The 23,124-nt window shown below is 35.9% G+C and overlaps 1 protein-coding gene across 1 annotated transcript in view; it reads right to left on the bottom strand.

The window, feature by feature from the left end:
- Window positions 1-4,985: 4,985 nt before the first annotated feature.
- The window catches only part of LOC143041007 (uncharacterized), a 36,564-nt gene continuing 18,425 nt past the window's right edge, over window positions 4,986-23,124 (bottom strand). Inside the window, exon 2 of the mRNA XM_076212544.1 lies at window positions 4,986-6,144. Coding sequence (XP_076068659.1) covers window positions 4,988-6,061 — 1,074 coding nt within the window. The 5' untranslated portion in view covers window positions 6,062-6,144 and the 3' untranslated portion in view covers window positions 4,986-4,987. The remainder of the gene's footprint in view (window positions 6,145-23,124) is intronic.

Genomic DNA, 23,124 nt, shown 5'->3' with positions numbered 1-23,124 from the left:
CTCACACTTGTTCCCCTTTCCCTTGTAAAGTGGAACTATACAAGCACGCCTCCAGTCCTCCGGCACTCTACCCTCTCTTAAACAAACATTAAATAACCTCACCAGCCAGTCCACCATCACTGTACCTCCTTTTTCTAGACATTCTGCATGACATCCATCCAACACAGGTGCCTTCCCTGCTCTCATCATCTTAACAACTGCCTTCACTTCATCCTTTCTTATTTCTTCTCCATTTTCCTCACTCATCATGGTCATTTTCTTAGCACCATCCACTCCTCACTATCCTCCTTCACATTTAGCAACTCCCTAAAATACTCCCCCCCATCTTCCCCTTACTGCTTTCTATTCGATTATCATCTCTCCATCTCCACCTTTTACCTTTTCTTCTCTACTAGATTCGCCTCCTCTTCCTCTCTTAATTTCTTTCCAAAACATCTTTTTATTACTTTCAAAACTTTCTGTCATACTCTTACCCCATTTCACATCTGCTCTCTTCTTTGCCTCCTTTACCTTGTGCTTTACTTCTGGTTTCTTTTCTTTGTACCTCTCATATGACTCCCTCGTCGATCACGAGTTCAAAACGTGATCCAAGATCCAAATAACTATAGGCCTATAAGTTTGACTTCAATCGTAGGAAAAATAATGGAAACTATCATCAGAGATGCTATCGAACATCATTTAGAAAGTAACCGTTTGATAAATGATAGCCAGCATGGTTTCAGACGGAAACGTTCTTGCGTGACTTACTCGAATTCTACAACACAGTTATCTCGAATTATGACAAAAGAAACAATATAGATTTAATATATCTAGACTTTGCAAAAGCTTTTGATACCGTCCCACACGAAAGACTACTTACTAAATTAGCTTTACACGGAATAAGTGGTAGCCTATTAGGTTGGACTAGTAATTGGTTGAATGGTCGAAAACAGAGAGTTGTTTTCAATGGAAAAACTTCTAGATGGAAAAACGTTACAAGTGGAGTTCCTCAGGGTTCCGTTCTTGGGCCACTTCTATTCATAGTATATATAAATGATATAGACCATGGACTAAAATCTACTGTTTCCAAATTTGCTGATGATACAAAACTGTGCGGAGTGGCAAATGATCACTCAAACCAATTAGATATTCAAGAATTACATAAATTACAGCAATGGTCTGAAAAGTGGCTAATGAAATATAACACAAGTAAATGCAAGGTAATGCACATAGGTAAAAATAACAGTAAGTACGATTACAAGTTATTTGGAAATTCGTTAACAAAAGTGGATAGTGAAAAAGATCTCGGCGTAATTATCAGTAACGACCTCAAATCATCCAAGCAGTGTATTTCAGCCTCTGAGAAAGCAAATAAGATTCTAGGACTGATTGCGCGATCTTTTGATTTCAAAAGTCCATCACTCATTAACAAGCTATATAAATCGTTAGTTCGTCCACATTTGGAATATGCTCTTTCCGTATGGTCACCGAATCTCATTGAAGACATTGACAGACTGCAAAAAGTACAACGGCGAGCCACAAAACTGATTCCAAATATTAAAAATAAATCATACGAAAATCGACTAAAACATGAATCTGTTTTCCCTAAAAAAGCGTAGACTCAGAGGTGACTTGATACAGGTCTTTAAGATTTTAAAGGGAATTGACAACATCAAAAGTGACAAAATTTTCACACTGAATAAGAATCAGACAAGAAAAAAAGGTCTCAAACTGTCCGGAAATAGATTCAATTTGGAAGTAGGTAGAAACAACTCTGCCAACCGTGTAGTTAATGACTTCCTGCACAGGTAGTGCAATGTGGTTCAGTTCGAAGCTTTAGGAATCATTTAGATAAACACCTAAGCAAGATGCTGTAATTATAATTTATTTTATATTATTTGTTTTTTATCATCATTTGTCTGTCTGATTTTCATTTATTATTAGTTATATGTCAATTTATTATTATTTACTATTTACCTGTTTATTATTTAACTATACCTATGCATTTATTTATGTATTTTGTTTGTTATTTACATTATTATAGTCTTTATTTTTTTTTTCGCATCCGACCTAGATATGGACCAAAAGGTCTCCTGTCGGCATGCTCCGCCTTTGTAATCCTTTGTAAGACAACCTGTCACCTTACAGTCATTTAAGGACTGTGGGAGAGACATACGGACTACTGCAGAAGATTAAAGTGGATGAAGAGATGATGAAAAAATAATCAAAACCCTAATACGTCCAAGACTGGAACATGTGTCAGTAGTATGGTTCCCACACAGAGTGAAGGATATAAGCAAGATTGAGAGAATACAAAGGGCAGTAACCAAACTGGTCCCCAGCCTGGCAAATAAACCATATGTGGAAAGACTAAAAGTACTGGGTCTGCCAATTTTGAAAGACCAAAAAGAGAAAGAGGTGACATGATTACATTATTCAGGTCACTAAAGGCGATAGATTGCATTGGCAGAAGAGATCTGATTAAAGATGGGAAGGCTTTAAGAGGTCATGGGAGTAAACTAAGACCACATGTCGAAAGGATGTGAAGAAATACAATTTTCCATATAGATGTATAAATATCTGGAATAGCTTTATCCACTCCTCAAAGATACTGCAGTACCAACCCGTGTTAAGGAAAATATTTATGTCACTATACTTCGGCCCATACTTGCTTATGGTTGTGAGGCTTACAAATTGACAAAAACAAGAAGTAAAATTCAGGCTGCCGAAATGAAAGCACTGAGAGCTATTAGAAGATGCTCACGCTTAGATCACATTAGAAACAAAACGATACTCGACGAGCTTGAACTTGACTTAGTGTTGGACTATGTTGAACGAGCACAGCTAAGATTGTATGGGCATGTAAAAAGAATGGAACCAGAAAGATACCCTCGAAGGTATTACGAATGGAGATCAACTGGAAAAAGACCTATAGGAAGACCACGAATGAGGTGGAGGATAAACATAGAGAGGGCCATCGAGAATAGAGAAGTTGGAAGTTGAGAGAACAAACGCGTACGAAGACAGAACCCAATGTAGAAGATTCCTCGGCGCAATACCTGAGAGACCGTAGCAGTCTAACAGGAGAGTGAAGGTGAAGGTGAAGCTTAGGTGATATAGTCCAAGCTCAAACAATACACGAGTTAATATCTAGATATGATAATTGGAAATTAATTATATAGATTAAGTTGGACATGTACATGAATTTGAGTCTTGCTTGTTAGAAAATTAGAGAATAGAAGACGAGACCCGACGAGCGTTACTCTTTTTCTGTATACTGCAATTAGGTAATTACATAAAATGATACAATCGCTTAGAAATTTATAATGTAAACACAGCTTTAGGCACCTTAACTTCCATTCTGTAGAAAGACGAAGAGTGCGGAATGATCTATTAGAGGTATTCAAATGTTCAAGAGCTTTAACAAGGGTGCTTCAGACAAGGTCATCATATTAAAGCAGCAAAGCAGGACTGGTGGCAATAGATTTAAACTGGGTAAATTTAGGTTTAAAACGGAAATAGACAAGAACTGGTTTACTAACAGTGTGGTAACGAATGGAATAGATTTGGTGACCATGAAGTCAGCGTTGAAACAATTGTCTATTTTATGAGAATATTAGATAAATCCATGGACAGGCATAACAGGTGGTAAGGGACATGGAACTGCCTAGTGTAGGCCTTATGGTCTCTTATAGTCTTATGTTCGTATATCGACTGCATAAAATATATAGTCAGTGCCTTCCAAACAGAAATCAATTGGCGATGTATGAAAGTTAGTGTCCTATTATTCCTTTTATGAAAGGGTCTACGTCATAGACAGGAGGAACAATATCAAAAGCAAGACAAATCTATGCTCTAAATGTCCTAAATAAACAGTCGTGCTAGTTATGATAGTAATTGTTATAGGACTGATGTGGGCAACCTTTATAAGGGCGCGTGCCAAAATCGGGCAAACTTCGATGCAAAAACTTTTTCGCCTATCAACCGAAAATGCTGGAAACACCTACTATATATTTTATGTATTGGGGGACTTTTTTCAAATTGAAAAAAAAAACACTGGAGGTAAAATCATAAGAATATTGTAGGTGTGAATTGTACGTCATGTGAGATTGAATGAATGTTAAATTTAGTGAAGTAATTTTTAAATAAAGGTCGTTTTTACTTTTTTGTGCAATTCTAGCTGTCATATAAGGTCACACAACCAGAGGATTAGTTTCTAGCATCAACATAGTAGACAATTACACAATGTAACAAAGATTTTGTTTGAGTGAATTTTTCTATTGTTTCTCTTTTATTAGGTCGTAAGAATGAAGAAAAAACGTATCTTTCATGTCGCTAATCGTTAGTAAGGAAATGACATCGATTTTTTTTTTAATAACAACAAATTGTATATTTACATAAGAAATTTGCAGAACAATGTCTTTGAACATTACTGAAACTATACAACAGCGTTGAAACATACATACAGAAGTAAAATATAGCACACTACATATTCGATAAGACTGTTTATTGAAAACACACAGATTTTCTGCTCTTTCTTCGGTGAAGAGGCTGGGTTTCTCGGACCAAACCCCAGACGTAGTCGCCCATCATACGCTCATTATACTGGCCCTGGTAGCGCTTCTCAAATTCCATCACATCTTGGTGGAAGCGCTCACCATGCTCTTCGGAGTAGTCTCCCATATTGGATTTAAAGAAATCCAAATGGGAATGCATCATGTGCAATTTCAGGGACATTCTGCAACCCATCTCCTTGTAGGACTTGAGAAGATTGTCGACCAGTTCGCGGTAGTTTTCTTCCTTGTTGTTACCCAAGAAGCCCTGAACAACCGCAACGAAGCTGCGCCAGGCACGTTTCTCCGGTGCCAACAACTTTCCGGAGAAATCTGGGTCCTGCATTACCTTTTTAATTTACGACCCAACGAATACCCCTGCCTTTATTTTGGCCTCCGACAACTTTGGAAATACCGCTTCCAAATGCTTGAAGGCAGAGGACTCACAAATCGCTTTATGAGCCCCAGCTTGATGTGGAGGGGTGGCATAAGACCTTCTCCTGCTCAACCAGCGATTGCCAATTGAGGTTCTTCTCGCCAGTGACAAAGCCCGTTCTTGATGGCCAGTCCTTCGTTTCAAAATGCCTCGCTGTAGTTTTGCTATCCCAGTAGCAGAGGAAACAGGGATGTTTTGTGAAGCCGCCTTGCAAACCTGTCAAAAAGCCAATCATCTTAAAATATCCAATCACTTCCCAATCATGCTCTTCGTACTTCACCAGGTGCAGGAGGTGCTTCACATTCTCATAGCCTTCCTTTAGGTGAACAGAGTGGGCGATAAGGATGATTGGGTACTTGTTACCATTGTGCAACAGCACCGTTTTCAAGCTTCTAGTTGAGCTGTCCACGAACAGTCGCCAGTTGCTGGGATCATACGGGAATTCAATTTCTTCAAACAAGCCGTTGATGTCGTGACAATAACACACTTTCTCATCCAGTGTGAAATACTGAGAGAATATGTCATGACGTTGTCTCTGTTTTGTTACCCGACAGCTCTCGTCCAACAAGTTCCACTGTTTCAACCTGGATGTCAGTAATTCTGCTTTTGATTCGGTGAGTCCTAGGTCCCTGATAAAATCATTGAGCTCCGCTTGGTTATGGAAATGCGGAATAGCCTGGGTATCATCTGCAACAAAAACATTGTCGTGGGCATCTTCTGTTTCGCTGCTGGAACTTGTGCAAGCATCTCTCGTGATCACCGGAGGAGGGTTGGGAACAGGAAGCTCCTCACAATGCATCACCGGACGAAGAGATGACGGCAGATCGGGGTAGTCGAACACATCCGTCTTCTTTCCCCTGCGGTGACCGGTCACTACCAGTTGTTTGTGTGATCTGTTGGTTCCCGCCAGATTCTTGGCACGCCAAATTTCAGTTTTCATTTCTCCCCTCTGTACCACGACTCCAGAGTGGACCGACAGCTTCCGTAAACCACGTGTGGCGCCCAACTCTTGTCCTGGTCTCCCCAAAGTACCCCTTGTATGACAAACAGTAGAGGTTCCCTTCAACGATGGTGTATTTGACTGACTTGACATTCAGAAAGACTCCGTAAACATAGCAGAAGTTATCAGGATCGTGCTTGCAGGAAACTCGAGCAGAAGCCATCATGAGACAATATCTGTAAAGAAAAGAACAAATATAAGACGATAATAAGTATATAATATAATATAACATAAATTATATAATATAAATAATATAATATAAATAATGAAATATAAATAGTATAATGATAAGACGATAATAAGAATATAATATAACTATATAATATAAATAATATAATGATAAATATAAATGATATAAATATAATAAGAACGGAAACAAAATGTAACATATATCAAATGACTACTTGAATGAATCATACAAATCATACTTGAATAACCTACTTGAATAAATCATATTTTTTCAAATAATTTCAAAATATTTTCTAAATAACATAACGAATTTGTATGCTATGTTTTACTTCTGACTAGCATATCCCTGTATGTTTCAACGCTGTTGTATAGTTTCAGTAATGTTCAAAGACATTTTTCTGCAATTTCCTTTATGTAGATATACAATTTTTGTTATTTAAAAAAAATCGGTCATTTCCTTAATAACGATTAGTGACATGAAAGATATGTTTTTTCATTCTTACGACCTAATAAAAGAGAAACCAAAAAATTCACTCAAACAAACATTTTTATTTATTCATTTATTTATTTATTTATTTATTTATTTTTGTTGCACGGTGTTGTTCTTAATTTCAGAAACACTCAACAGAAATTTACGTTTATGGAGAATATGTTGAACCGCAAGCCTCACCAACTTTTGATCACTGAAAACGATCACTTTGGACAACTAAAGCCTCTTGTGGAGTGACAGTATTCTGTTTATATTCAATTTTAAATCCTCTTGTAGCTGAACTTGGATTTTGTTTACCTATGATTTTTTTTTTTTTTTTTTTTTTTGCGAAACATGAAATAATATATAGAATTGAGGTAAAAAAAAAAAAGTCACATAATGTCTAGTCACTTGGCGAATAATACAACTACTAAACAATACACAAACTACTTAACCGGTGTTCCCATGATTTATTTTATCAAAACTGTCGTAAGGCTTCAAAATTACAGCTTTTGTGAATATATGCATGTGTATATATATATATATATATATATATATATATATATATATATATATATATGAATAGAATCACCAGTGACAGTGATGTCGATCAAATAATTCCGTCTGTCGTCCCCGGATTCGAACCGGGCTCGTGAAAGCTCACTGCCATCGCCTTACCGACTGAGCTACTGACCCTATAAAATTCTCCAAGCTGGAAGTTAATCTAATTCCCGAGGAACTAACTCGACAGCTAACTGCCGTCCGTACTTATTATTTTACAGAGAACCAAGGCAACATAGCTAGTGGTTAGACTGGTACGTTTCCTTGATGGACTTATCGTCGTTGTCATACCTGAAGTGAATATAATCACCATTGACGGTGATGTCGATCAAATAATTCCGTCTGTCGTCCTCGGATTCGAGCCGGGCTTGTGAAATCTCACTGCCATTGCCTTCCCGACTGAGTTACTGACCCTATAAAATTTCCAAGCTGGAAGTTAATTTACTTCTCGAGGAACTAACTCGACTGCTAACTGCTGTCCGTACTTATTGTTTCACAGAGAACCAGGCCAACTTAGCTAGTGGTTAGACTGGTACGTTTCCTTGATGGACTTATCGTGGTTGATCTTTACACTTTTCTATGACATCTTTTTCATATTTTCTCTTTTCCTCTCTGCACGTTTGTACATATTCATTTCTATAACAAGTATATATTTTGCATTTTTCAGGCCTTCTGTCTTTTTTCCATCTGGTCCAAGCTTTGTCTCTTTTGTCTTTTAACTCCCTACAACTTTTGTTGTACCAGCATTTTACATATTCTTTTTCTTGTTTTTGTCTTGGGACATACTTTTCCACTTTTTTGTAAATTTTTGTCAACATATTCCATTTCTCTTCCACTGTTGTATCTTCTTTGTATATTTCTTCCAGTTTTCTTTTTGAAAGAATTCTCTTATTTTATCAAAGTTTGTTTTTTCATAGATCATTCTTCCTTTTCTATATTGTTCATTTCTTCCCATGTATTTTTCCTCATTTAGTTCCAGTTCAATTAATATGTGGTCACTTTTACTTAATGGTGTTTTATATTCAATTTTGTCCACTATTCTAGGTTCAGATGTAATTAATAGGTCTAGTCTCGATGGTTCTTCTTCATTTCTATACCTAGTGTTCTCCTGTATCCACTGTGTCATTGTATGGTCAGTAATCATCTCAAGTAGATCGTTTCCCCATGAGCCGTCTCCACCCTTTACTGTCATCTCTTCCCAGCAGACTTCTTTGCAATTAAAGTCGCCCATCATAACTATTCTTCCTCCATCTTCCATTATCTTATTTAATGTTATCTTTGTGTCCCCTAACATACTTTTATGTTCACTCTCTTCCCACGAGGCTGTTTTCGGAGGCACATAATTTTTATCAAAATATTCCATTTCTCTTCCACTGTTGTTTCTTCTTTGTATATTCCTTCCCAGTTTTCTTTTTGAAAGAATTCTCTTATTTTATCAAAGTTTGTTTTTTCATACATCATTCTTCCTTTTCTATATTGTTCATTTCTTCTCATGTATTTTTCCTCATTTAGTTCCAGTTCTATCAATATGTGGTCACTTTTACTTATTGGTGTTTTATATTCAATCTTTTTCACTATTCTAGGTTCAGATGTAATTATTAGGTCTAGTCTCGATGGTTCTTCTTCATTTCTATACCTAGTGTTCTCCTGTATCCACTGTGTCATTGTATGGTCAATAATCATCTCAAGTAGAGCGTTTCCCCATGAGCCGTCTCCACCCTTTACTGTCATCTCTTCCCAGCAGACTTCTTTGCAATTAAAGTCGCCCATCATAACTATTCTTCCTCCATCTTCCATTATCTTATTTAATGTTATCTTTGTGTCCCCTAACATACTTTTATGTTCACTCTCTTCCCACGAGGTTGTTTTTGGAGGCACATAATTTATCACAAACTTTCTGCTCTTCTTATCTCTGTCTTCCACTTCTATCATAATCATCTCTACTGTATTCTTTCCATATGTGACACACCTCACGTTTATATCCTTCTTAGTCAGGAACATAACTCCACCCCCTTGCTTTGTCTCTCTGTTTCTAATCCAATAATTATATGCATCATGTCCTACACTGTTGGGTGGTAGTGGACCTTTTAATTTTGTTTCTACAATTCCCATTATGTCCGGTTCTTTTTCCTTCAGATAATCATTCAGCTCATTCAATCCTGTTATTAATCCATCTATATTTGTGTAGGACACTCTTAGTTTTCTGCCACTTCCATTGTGTTCTCTGTTTCCCTTTTGTTTTTCTCTAGTATTTCGAATTTCCTTAGTTTCATATTCACTACTCTCCAATAGAATCTCTCTTTTTCTGACTCTGTTCTGGTCTCGTTTTTTCCTTAGCTTCGTCTTTTTTTTTTTTTCCTCTCTTTCTTCTTTATTCATTTCCCTTTTCATCCATACCTTTTTATATTGTTCACTTGTTGCTAGTTTCCCTGTTTTGGATAAGATATTCTCTGCCGTCGTTTGTGACCTAAATTTAATCCTAATTGGTCTGGTCTTATCTGTACTATACTTCCCGAGCCTGAACTTCTCTTCGATTTGTTTCATTATTTCAGGTTCATCTTCTTGGACTAATTGTAGTAAACTGCTTACTTTTTCATTTTCCTCTTTGATTCTTGTGGTTTTATCTGGGTTATGTTTCTCTTCCATTCCTAATATAATTATACATTTCTTTTTATCTGCTAAGTCTCTTACAATATTCTCCTTCTGTCTCATCACATTGATAACTGAGTCTTCAGATTGTTCTTTCATTTGCTGTTTAATTATATCAGTAAATGCAACTTTACTATTTTCCTGTATCTTCCTCCACCACTGTGCCTCTTTTGCTATTGTTTCTTTATTGTCTTTATTGTTCCTTTTTAATTTTTCATTCTCCTCTTTTACTTCTCTTAACTGTCTTTTTAGTTCTTTTAATTCATCAGTTAAGTTTTTGTTCGCCTTCTCTAGTTCTTCCAATTTTTCAACCCTCTCTGCAATTATTGACATTTTACCGAACCTAATCTCCCAATGTTCAGTCATTTGTTCAAGTTTTTCCTCCAGTTTTGCCAGTCGGGGGAGGTTGGTATCCGCCGCCCCCTCATTAAATCCTTGGAAATTATTATCCTCACCTTCCATTGAACTGCTCTTATCTATATTTCTAATCTTTACATTTTTGTTAGTCCCATCATCGAAATCCAAATAATCGGTTCGGCGTTTGTTTGGACCAAGTCCTCCCCTTCCTCATTTCCTTCCATTTCCCTCAGTAATCCCTCCCCTTCTCCATTTTCCTCACTTTCCCACTACACCACGAACAATCCCCCCCCACCCTATAAATACAATAGGTACTTCCTTTGCTTTGGGATCCACGAAAATTTCACTTTTTCTTCAGAACGTTCTCTACGCCGTCCGTTCGATGAAGTGTGTGTGTATACTGCTTATTATGCTATGTATTTTGTCTGCCAGTTCATTCCTGCATTCTTTCAGAATCCAGTTCTGACATCAAAATTACCCAAGTGTGTCAATATTTCATTCTTTGTTACTTCTATTTCTTCCATAGGGGGGACTTTTTCCTTCCACTCAATCTCTTCAGGTTGTATATTTTCCCTTGTAAACACTGATTTAAAATGTTTGTTCATAATTTCTGCCATTTCCATTTCCTCAGTGTATTCAACTCCTCCTTGTCTTAATTTCTCCAAGTCTTGTTTGTTTTTCAGTTTATTGTTTACAAATCTGTAGAATAGTTTTGGTTGATCTTTACACTTTTCTATAACATCTTTTTCATATTTTCTTTTTTCCTCTCTGCACTTTTGTACATATTCAGTATATTCAATCTTGTCCACTATTCTAGGTTCAGATGTAATTATTAAGTCTAGCCTCGATGGTTCTTCTTCATTTCTATACCTAGTGTTCTCTTGTATCCATTGTGTCATTGAATGGTCAGTAATCATCTCAAGTAGTTTCTGCTCTTCTTATCTCACTTCTATCATAATCATCTCTACTGTATTCTTTCCATATATGACACCTTTCACGTTTATATCCTTCTTAGTCAGGAACATAACTCCACCCCCTTGTTTTTTCTCTCTGTTTCTAATCCAATAATTGTATGTATCATGTCCTACACTGTTGGGTGGTAGTGGGCCTTTTAATTTTGTTTCTACAATTCCCATTATGTCCGGTTCTTTTTCTTTCAAATAATCATTCAGTTCATTCAATCCTGTTATCAATCCATCTATATTTGTGTAAGACACTCTTAGTTTTCTGCCACTTCCATTGTATTCTCTGTTTCCCTTATGTTTTTCTTTAGTATGTCGAACTGCTTTATTTTCATGTTCACTACTCTCCAATAGAATCTCTCTTTCTCTGACTCCGTTCTTTCCTCGTTTTTTGCCTTAGCTTCAATTCTTTTCTGCTTTTCTGCCTCTCTTTCCTCCTTATTCATTTCTCTTTTTATCCATACCTTTTTATATTGATCATTTGTTGCTAGTTTCCCTGTCTTGGATAGAATTTTCTCTGCCGTTGTTTGTGACCTGAATTTAATCTTAATTGGTCTGGTCTTATCTGTACTATATTTTCTGAGTCTGAATTTTTCCTCAATTTCCTTTATAATTTCTGGTTCATCTTCCTGGACTAATTTTAATAAACTGCTTACCCTTTCATTTTCCTCCTTGATTCTTGCGGTTCTATCTCCCCACCCTGCAAATACAAAAAGGCACTTCTCTTTGCGTTGGTATCCACAATCTGCACTTTTCTTCAGAGCGTTCGTCAAGCCGTCCGTTCGTTGAAAGTGTGTGTGTGTGTGTGTGTGTGTGTGTGTGTGTGTGTGTGTGTGTGTGTGTGTGTGTGTGTGTGTGTGTGTGTGTGTGTGTGTGTGTTTCACCATGGTCTTGAATCACGTGTTAGACTTATGATAATCAACAGCTATTTCCCTCCCGGAGGAGAGCTCAGAGCTCATATATGTCCGATCTATGGTAATACAGTGACATTACACGCGCACACACACACACACACACAACTCCCCGCCCACGAGAGTTGGAGTAACGACCTGCAGCGCAGCGATAGGGAAATTATTTCAGCCGTGAGCGGGATTCGAACCCGGACCGCTGTACTGGCAGCCCGGAAATTTACCACTGCGCCATGTGTGTATGTGTCTGTGTGTGTGCGTATGTGTATATATGTATACATACACTCATACACATATGCATATATATATACGTACATATATATATATACATATATATACTATATATATATATATATATATATATGTGTGTGTGTGTGTGTGTGTGTGTGTGTGTGTGTGTGTGTGTGTGTGTGTGTGTGTGTGTGTGTGTGTGTGTGTGTATTTACCTAGTTGTATTTACCTAGTTGTATTTTACGGGAAGGGGAGCTATGCTCGTAGGGTCCCGTCTTCATATCTCATTTTATCTAAACTATTTTTAAATTCATGTATTGTTTTTGCACACACCACTTTCTCATCTAACTTGTTCCAACTGTCTATTACTCTGTGAGGAAAGCTGTTCTTTTTCAAATCTCTTCTATAGCTGTCTTTTTTTATTTTCTTTCCGTATCCTCTTGTATTTTTGTCATCCCATTTTATCAGATTCTCTCTATCAGTAATTTCTATGCCTTTCATGATTCTGTAAATAGCTATCAAATCTCCTCTCTCTCTTCTTTGCTCTAGTGTCTGTAGTTCAAGTTTTTGTAGTCTCTCTTCATATGATAGTTTTGAGAGCGTTGGTGCCAGTTTTGTAATTGCTCTTTGTATTCTTTCAAGTTTTTTTATACATTTTTTTGTACTTGGTGACCATATCGTTGCTGCATATTCCAATCTTGGTCTTATCAGGGTGATTAGGATTTTCTTCACCATTTCTTCATCCAGGTATGTAAATGCAACTTTGATTGTTCTTATTAAATTATAAGTTTCTCCAAAAATCTTATTTATATGTTTCTCAGGTGACATATTATTCATAACAATGACTCCCAGGTCCTTCTCATTTTTTACTTTTTTTATTCCTTCTTCTCCCAATTTATATGCTCCTGTTATTCTGTTTTTTGCTTTTTCCAAATTCCATTATACTACACTTTTTTGTATTGAACTCCATCTCCCACTTCCTACTCCATTCCTGTACTTTATTTAGATCTCTCTGTAGTGATTCACAATCTTCTTCAGTTTTCACTCTTTTCAGTAGTTTTGCATCATCTGCAAAGAAGCTCATATAGCTTTCAATTCCTTCATCCATATCATTAATATATATAGCAAACATTATTGGGGCCAGAACTGTTCCCTGCGGAACACCGCTTATTACTTCATTCCATTTTGACTGCTGGTTTCTTATCACTACTCTCATTTTTCTTTCTTGCAAAAAGTCTTCCATCCAGTTTAGTAGTTTGCCCTGTATTCCTCCTTCAGTTTCTAATTTCTTAAGTAACTTCTTATGTGGTACTTTGTCAAAAGCTTTCTTTAGGTCTAAAAATGCACAGTCCGCCCATCCATCTCTTTCTTGTATTATATCTATTAGCCTTGGATTTAACACTTTGTTTTTTTCTAAATATTTTACCCATCTACTTTTGATAATTCTTTCACAAATTTTTGCTATTGTACTTGTTAGAGAGACTGGTCTATAGTTGGTAGGTTCTTCTTTATTTCCTCCTTTATATATAGGTACTATATTTGCTTTTTTCCAATCTTCTGGAACTTTTCCTTCTTTCAAGGAACTATTTAGTATGCTATGTATTTTGTCTGCCAGTTCATTCCTGCATTCTTTCAGTATCCAGTTTGCTATTTCATCTGGTCCATGCGATTTTCTGACATCAAGATTACTCAAGTGTGTTAATATTTCATTCTATGTTACTTCTATTTCTTCCATAGGGGGGACTTTCTCTTTCCATTCGTTCTCTTCAGGTTGTATGTTCTCCCTTGTAAACACTGATTTAAAATGTTTGTTCATAATTTCTGCCATTTCCATTTCCTCAGTGTATTCAACTCCCTCTTGTCTTAATTTCTCCAAGTCTTGTTTGTTTTTCAGTTTATTGTTTACAAATCTGTAGAATAGTTTTGGTTGATCTTTACACTTTTCTATGATATCTTTTTCATATTTTCTCTTTTCCTCTCTGCACGTTTGTACATATTAATTTCTATAACAGGTATATATTTTCCATTTTTGTCAGGTCTTCTGTCTTTTTTCCATCTGGTCCAGGCTTTGTCTCTTTTGTCTTTTAACTCCCTACAGCTTTTGTTGTACCAGCATTTTACATATTCTTTTTCTTGTTTTTGTCTTGGGACATACTTTTCCACTCCTTTTTTTTGTAAATTTTTGTCAAAATATTCCATTTCTCTTCTACTGTTGTTTCTTCTTTGTATATTTCTTCCCAGTTTTCTTTTTGAAAGAATTCTCTTATTTTATCAAAGTTTGTTTTTTCATACATCATTCTTCCTTTTCTATATTGTTCATTTCTTTTCATATATTTTTCTTCATTAAGTTCCAGTTCAATCAATATGTGGTCACTTTTACTTATTGGTGTTTTATATTCAATTTTGTCCACTATTCTAGGTTCGGATGTAATTATTAGGTCTAGTCTCGATGGCTCTTCTTCATTTCTATACCTAGTGTTCTCCTGTATCCATTGTGTCATTGTTTGGTCAGTAACCATCTCAAGTAGAGCGTTTCCCCATGAGCCGTCTCCACCCTTTACTGTCATCTCTTCCCAGCAGATTTCTTTGCAATTAAAGTCGCCCATCATAACTATTTTTCCTCCCTCTTCCATTATCTTGTTTAATGTTATCTTTGTGTCCTCTAACATACTTTTATGTTCACTCTCTTCCCATGAGGCTGTTTTCGGGGGCACATAATTTATCACGAACTTTCTGCTCTTCTTATCTCTGTCTTCTACTTCCATCATTATCATCTCTACTGTATTCTTTCCATATGTGACACACTTCACGTTTATATCCTTCTTAGTCAGGAACATAACTCCACCCCCTTCCTTTTTCACTCTGTTTCTAATCCAATAATTATATGCATCATGTCCTACACTGTTGGGTGGTAGTGGACCTTTTAATTTTGTTTCTACAATTCCCATTATGTCTGGTTCTTTTTCTTTCAAATAATCATTCAGCTCATTCAATCCTGTTATTAATCCATCTATATTTGTGTAAGACACTCTTAGTTTTCTGCCACTTCCATTGTGTTCTCTGTTTCCCTTTTGTTTTTCTCTTGTATGTCGACTTTCTTTAGTTTCATATTCACTACTCTCCAATAGAATCTCTCTTTTTCTGACTCCGTTCTTATCTCGTTTTTTTTCCTTAGCTTCAAGTCTTTTCTGTTTTTCTTCCTCTCTTTCCTCTTTATTCATTTCCCTTTTTATCCATACCTTTTTATATTGTTCACTTGTTGCTAGTTTCCCTGTTTTGGATAAGATATTCTCAGCCGTAGTTTGTGACCTGAATTTAATCTTAATTGGTCTGGTCTTGTCTGTACTATATTTCCCGAGCCTGAATTTCTCTTCGATTTGTTTCATTATTTCTGGTTCATCTTCCTGAACTAATTCTAGTAAATTTCTTACTTTTTCATTTTCCCCTTTGATTCTTGTGGTTCTATCTGGGTTATGTTTCTCTTCCATTCCTAATATAATTATACATTTCTTTCAGTCTGCTAAGTCTCTTACTATATTCTCCTTCTGTCTCATCACTTTAATAACTGAGTTTTCAGTTTGTTCATTCATTTGCTGTTTGATTGTCAGTGAATGCAACTTTGCTATTTTCTTGAGTTTTTTTTTTCAACCCTCCTTGTTCTTATTATTCTCCTTTAATACTTTATTCTCTTCTTTTACTTCTTTTAACTGTTTTTTTAATTCTTCAATTTCCTTAGTTAAGTTTTTGTTCGCCTTCTCTAGTTCTTCCAATTTTTCAACCCTCCGTATAATGTTGTTAACATGACCGAACCTACACTCCAAGTCCTCGATCATCTTATCAACCTTCTCTTCTAGTCTTGTCAGTCGGGGGGGTTTGTGTCCCCCCCCCCACCCTCTTTAAATCCCTGGAAAATATTCTCATCACTTTCTACTGTATTGCTCTTATCTATACTTCTAATCTTTACATTTTTATTAGACATTTCATCGTCGCTCAGCTGGTCGGGGGGCCGTTTGTTTACCTTTCGCCTGTCTGCCTGGGCCAAGTCCTCTCCTTCCTCATTTCCTTCCATTTCCCTCAGCAATCCCTCCCCTTCTCCTCTTTCCCTACTTTCCCACTACCCCACGAGCAATTTCCCCCCACCCTGTAAATACAATAGGCACTTCTCTTTGCGTTGGGATCCACGAAACTTCAATTTTCTTCAGAACGTCTTCTAAGCCGTCCGTTCGTTGAAGTGTGTGTGTGGTGTGTGTGTGTATTTACCTAGTTGTATTTACCTAGTTGTATTTTACGGGAAGGGGAGCTATGCTCGTAGAGTCCCGTCTTCATTTCTCATTTTATCTAAACAATTTTTAAATTCATATATTGTTTTTGCACACACCACTTTCTCATCTAACTTGTTCCAACTGTCTATTACTCTGTGAGGAAAGCTGTTCTTTTTCAAATCTCTTCTATAGCTGTCTTTTTTTATTTTCTTTCCGTGTCCTCTTGTATTTTTGTCATCCCATGTTATCAGATTCTCTCTATCAGTAATTTCTATGCCTTTCATGATTCTGTAAATAGCTATCAAATCTCCTCTCTCTCTTCTTTGCTCTAGTGTCTGTAGTTCAAGTTTTTGTAGTCTCTCTTCATATGATAGTTTTGAGAGTGTTGGTGCCAGTTTTGTAATTGCTCTTTGTATTCTTTCAAGTTTTTTTATACATTTTTTTGTACTTGGTGACCATATCGTTGCTGCATATTCCAATCTTGGTCTTATCAGGGTGATTAGGATTTTCCTCACCATTTCTTCATCCAGGTATGTAAATGCAACTTTGATTGTTCTTATTAAATTATAAGTTTCTCCAAAAATCTTATTTATATGTTTCTCAGGTGACATATTATTCATAACAATGACTCCCAGGTCCTTCTCATTTTCTACTTTTTTTATTCCTTCTTCTCCCAAATTATATGATCCTGTTATTCTGTTTTTGCTTTTTCCAAATTCCATTATACTACACTTTTTTGTATTGAACTCCATCTCCCACTTCCTACTCCATTCCTGTACTTTATTTAGATCTCTCTGTAGTGATTCACAATCTTCTTCAGTTTTCACTCTTTTCAGTAGTTTTGCATCGTCTGCAAAGAAGCTCATATAGCTTTCAATTCCTTCATCCATATCATTAATATATATAGCAAACATTATTGGGGCCAGAACTGTTCCCTGCGGGACACCGCTTATTACTTCATTCCATTTTGAGTGCTGGTTTCTTATCACTACTCTCATTTTTCTTTCTTGCAAAAAGTCTTCCATCCAATTTAGTAATTTACCTTGTATTCCTCCTTCAGATTCTAGTTTCTTAAGCAACTTCTTATGTGGTACTTTGTCAAAAGCTTTTTTTAGGTCTAGAAATGCACAATCAGCCCATCCATCTCTTTCTTGTATTATATCTATTAGCCTTGAATAGAAACATATTAAATTGGTGACGCATGATCGTCCTTGTCTGAATCCAAATTGCCTTGGATTTAGTACGTTGTTTTTTTCCAAGTATTTTACCCATCTATTTTTGATAATTCTTTCACAAATTTTAGCTATTGTACTTGTTAGAGAGACTGGTCTATAGTTGGTAGGTTCTTCTTTATTTCCTCCTTTATATATAGGTACTATATTTGCTTTTTTCCAATCTTCTGGAACTTTTCCTTCTTTCAAGGAACTGCTTATTATGCTATGTATTTTGTTTGCCAGTTCATTCCTGCATTCTTTCAGAATCCAGTTTGCTATTTCATCTGGTCCATGCGATTTTCTGACATCAAGATTACTCAAGTGTATCAATATTTCATTCTTTGATACTTCTATTTCTTCTATAGGGGGGACTTTCTCTTTCCATTCAATCTCTTCAGGTTGTATGTTCTCCCTTGTAAACACTGATTTAAAATGTTTCTTCATAATTTCCGCCATTTCCATTTCCTCAGTGTATTCAACTCCCTCTTGTCTTAATTTCTCCAAGTCCTGTTTGTTTTTCAGTTTATTGTTTACAAATCTGTAGAATAGTTTGGTTGATCTTTACATTTTTCTATGACGTCTTTTTCATATTTTCTCTTTTCCTCTCTGCACGTTTGTACATATTCATTTCTATAACCGGTATATATTTTCCATTTTTCAGGTCTTCTGTCTTTTTTCCATCTGGTCCAGGCTTTGTCTCTTTTGTCTTTTAACTCCCTACAGCTTTTGTTGTACCAGCATTTTACATATTCTTTTTCTTGTTTTTGTCTTGGGACATACTTTTCCACTCCTTTTTTGTAAATTTTTGTCAAAATATTCCATTTCTTTTCCACTGATGTTTCTTCTTTGTATATTTCTTCCCAGTTTTCTTGTTGAAAGAATTCTCTTATTTTATCAAAGTTTGTTTTTTCATACATCATTCTTCCTTTTCTATATTGTTCATTTCTTTTCATATATTTTTCTTCATTAAGTTCCAGTTCAATCAATATGTGGTCACTTTTACCTATTGGTGTTTTATATTCAATCTTGTCCCCTATTCTAAGTTCAGATGTAATTAATAAGTCTAGTCTCGATGGTTCTTCTTCATTTCTATACCTAGTGTTCTCCTGTATCCATTGTGTCATTGTGTGGTCAATAATCATCTCAAGTAGAGCGTTTCCCCATGAGTCGTCTCCACCCTTTACTGTCATTTCTTCCCAGCAGATTTCTTTGCAATTAAAGTCGCCCATCATAACTATTCTTCCATCTTCCATTATTTTATTTAATGTTATCTTTGTGTCCTCTAACATACTTTTATGTTCACTCTCCTCCCATGAGGCTGTTTTTGGAGGCACATAATTTATCACAAATTTTCTGCTCTTCTTATCTCTGTCTTCCACTTCTATCATAATCATCTCTACTGTATTCTTTCCATATATGACACCTTTCACGTTTATATCCTTCTTAGTCAGGAACATAACTCCACCCCCTTGCTTTTTCTCTCTGTTTCTAATCGAATAATTGCATGCATCATGTCCTACACTGTTGGGTGGTAGTGGGCCTTTTAATTTTGTTTCTACAATTCCCATTATGTCCGGTTCTTTTTCCTTCAAATAATCATTCAGCTCATTCAATCCTGTTATTAATCCATCTATATTTGTGTAAGACACTCTTAGTTTTCTGCCACTTCCATTGTGTTCTCTGTTTCCCTTATGTTTTTCTTTTGTATGTCGAACTTCCTTAGTTTCATGTTCACTACTCTCCAATAGAATCTCTCTTTCTCTGACTCCGTTCTGTTCTCGTTTTTTGCCTTAGCTTCCAGTCTTTTCTGCTTTTCTTCCTCTCTTTCCTCTTTATTCATTTCTCTTTTTATCCATATCTTTTTATATTGTTCACTTGTTGCTAGTTTCCCTGTTTTGGATAAGATATTCTCTGCCGTTGTTTGTGACTTGAATTTAATCTTAATTGGTCTGGTCTTGTCTGTGCTATACTTTCCGAGTCTAAATTTCTCTTCGATTTGTTTCATAATTTCTGGTTCATCTTCCTGAACTGATTCTAGTAATTGGCTTACTTTTTCATTTTCCTCTTTGATTCTTGTGGTTCTATCTGTGTTGTGTTTCTCTTCCATTCCTAATATAATTATACATTTCTTCTTGTCTGCTAAATCTCTTACTATATTCTCCTTTTGTCTCATCACTTTAATAACTGAGTCTTCAGTATGTTCTTTCAATTGCTGTTTGACTATGTCAGTGAATGAAACCTTATTTCCTTCTTGGGTTGTTTTCCAATTCTTAGTTTCTTTAGCTATTGTCTCTGTTTTCTTTACTATTCTTCTTCAATTCCTCATTCTCCACCTTTACTTCTCTTAACTGTCTTTTTAGGTCTTCTATTTCATCAGTTAAGTTTTTATTCGCCTTTTCTAGTTCTTCCAATCTTTCAACCCTTTGTAAAATGGTGTTCATATGACCTAACCTACTCTCCAAGTCCTCGATCACCTTATCAACCTTCTCCTCTAGTCTTGTCAGTCGGGGGGGGGGGGGGGGGTTGTTTGCCCCCCCCCCTCTTTAAATCCCTTGAAAATATTCTCATCACTTTCTACTGTATTGCTCTTATCTATACTTCTAATCTTTACATTTTTATTAGACATTTCGTCGTCGTCGGGAGACCTTTTGTTTACCTTTCGCCTGTCTGCCTGGGCCAAGTCTACTCCTTCCTCATTTCCTTCCATTTCCCTCAGTAATCCCTCCCCCTTTCCTCTTTCCCTACTTTCCTACTACTCCACGAGCAATTTCCCCCCCACCCTGTAAAAACAATAGGCACTTCTCTTTGCGTTGGGATCCACAAACTTCAATTTTCTTCAGAACGTCTTCTAAGCCGTCCATTCGTTGAAGTGTGTGTGTGTGTGTGTGTGTGTGTGTGTGTGTGTGTGTGTGTGTGTGTGTGTGTGTGTGTGTGTGTGTGTATTTACCTAGTTGTATTTACCTAGTTGTATTTTACGGGAAGGGGAGCTATGCTCGTGGGGTCCCGTCTTCATATCTCATTTTATCTAAACTATTTTTAAATTCATGTATTGATTTTGCTCACACCACTTTCTCATCTAACTTGTTCCAACTGTCTATTACTCTGTGAGGAAAGCTGTTCTTTTTCAAATCTCTTCTATAGTTGTCTTTTTTTATTTTCTTTCCGTGTCCTCTTGTATTTCTGTCATCCCATTTTATCAGATTCTCTCTATCAGTAATTTCTATGCCTTTCATGATTCTGTAAATAGCTATCAAATCTCCTCTCTCTCTTCTTTGCTCTAGTGTCTGTAGTTTAAGTTTTTGTAGTCTCTCTTCATATGATAGTTTTGAGAGTGTTGGTGCCAGTTTTGTAATTGCTCTTTGTATTCTTTCAAGTTTTTTTATACATTTTTTTGTACTTGGTGACCATATCGTTGCTGCATATTCCAATCTTGGTCTTATCAGGGTGATTAGGATTTTCCTCACCATTTCTTCATCCAGGTATGTAAATGCCACTTTGATTGTTCTTATTAAATTATAAGTTTCTCCAAAAATCTTATTTATATGTTTCTCAGGTGACATATTATTCATAACAATGACTCCCAGGTCCTTCTCATTTTCTACTTTTTTTATTCCTTCTTCTCCCAAATTATATGATCCTGTTATTCTGTTTTTGCTTTTTCCAAATTCCATTATACTACACTTTTTTGTATTGAACTCCATCTCCCACTTCCTACTCCATTCTTGTACTTTATTTAGATCTCTCTGTAGTGATTCACAATCTTCTTCAGTTTTCACTCTTTTCAGTAGTTTTGCATCATCTGCAAAGAAGCTCATATAGCTTTCAATTCCTTCATCCATATCATTAATATATATAGCAAACATTATTGGGGCCAGAACTGTTCCCTGCGGGACACCGCTTATTACTTCATTCCATTTTGAGTGCTGATCTCTTATCACTACTCTCATTTTTCTTTCTTGCAAAAAGTCTTCCATCCAATTTAGCAATTTACCTTGTATTCCTCCTTCATATTCTAATTTCTTAAGCAACTTCTTATGTGGTACTTTGTCAAAAGCTTTTTTTAGGTCTAGAAATGCACAATCAGCCCATCCATCTCTTTCTTGTATTATATCTATTAGCCTTGAATAGAAACATATTAAATTGGTGACGCATGATCGTCCTTGTCTGAATCCAAATTGCCTTGGATTTAGTACGTTGTTTTTTTCCAAGTATTTTACCCATCTACTTTTGATAATTCTTTCACAAATTTTTGCTATTGTACTTGTTAGAGAGACTGGTCTATAGTTGGTAGGTTCTTCTTTATTTCCTCCTTTATATATAGGTACTATATTTGCTTTTTTCCAATCTTCTGGAACTTTTCCTTCTTTTAAGGAACTGCTTATTATGCTATGTATTTTGTCTGCCAGTTCATTCCTGCATTCTTTCAGAATCCACTTTGCTATTTCATCTGGCCCATGCGATTTTCTGACATCAAAATTACCCAAGTGTGTCAATATTTCATTCTTTGTTACTTCTATTTCTTCCATAGGGGGGACTTTTTCTTTCCACTCAATCTCTTCAGGTTGTATATTTTCCCTTGTAAACACTGATTTAAAATGTTTGTTCATAATTTCCGCCATTTCCATTTCCTCAGTGTATTCAACTCCTCCTTGTCTTAATTTCTCCAAGTCTTGTTTGTTTTTCAGTTTATTGTTTACAAATCTGTAGAATAGTTTTGGTTGATCTTTACACTTTTCTATAACATCTTTTTCATATTTTCTTTTTTCCTCTCTGCACTTTTGTACATATTCATTTCTATAACCAGTATATATTTTCCATTTTTCAGGTCTTCTGTCTTTTTTCCATCTGGTCCAGGCTTTGTCTCTTTTGTCTTTTAACTCCCTACAACTTTTGTTGTACCAGCATTTTACATATTCTTTTTCTTGTTTTTGTCTTGGGACATACTTTTCCACTCCTTTTTTGTAAATTTTTGTCAAAATATTCCATTTCTCTTCCACTGATGTTTCTTCTTTGTATATTTCTTCCCAGTTTTCTTGTTGGAAGAATTCTCTTATTTTATCAAAGTTTGTTTTTTCATACATCATTCTTCCTCTTCTATATTGTTCATTTCTTTTCATATATTTTTCTTCATTAAGTTCCAGTTCAATCAATATGTGGTCACTTTTACCTATTGGTGTTTTATATTCAATCTTGTCCACTATTCTAGGTTCAGATGTAATTATTAAGTCTAGCCTCGATGGTTCTTCTTCATTTCTATACCTAGTGTTCTCTTGTATCCATTGTGTCATTGAATGGTCAGTAATCATCTCAAGTAGAGCATTTCCCCATGAGTCATCACCACTCTTTACTGTCAT

This window comes from Oratosquilla oratoria, chromosome 30 (assembly GCF_046742065.1).
Source record: "Oratosquilla oratoria isolate Oo_2021 chromosome 30, ASM4674206v1, whole genome shotgun sequence".
Taxonomy (NCBI): domain Eukaryota; kingdom Metazoa; phylum Arthropoda; class Malacostraca; order Stomatopoda; family Squillidae; genus Oratosquilla; species Oratosquilla oratoria.
This window is presented reverse-complemented; position numbering and strand designations above follow the sequence as displayed.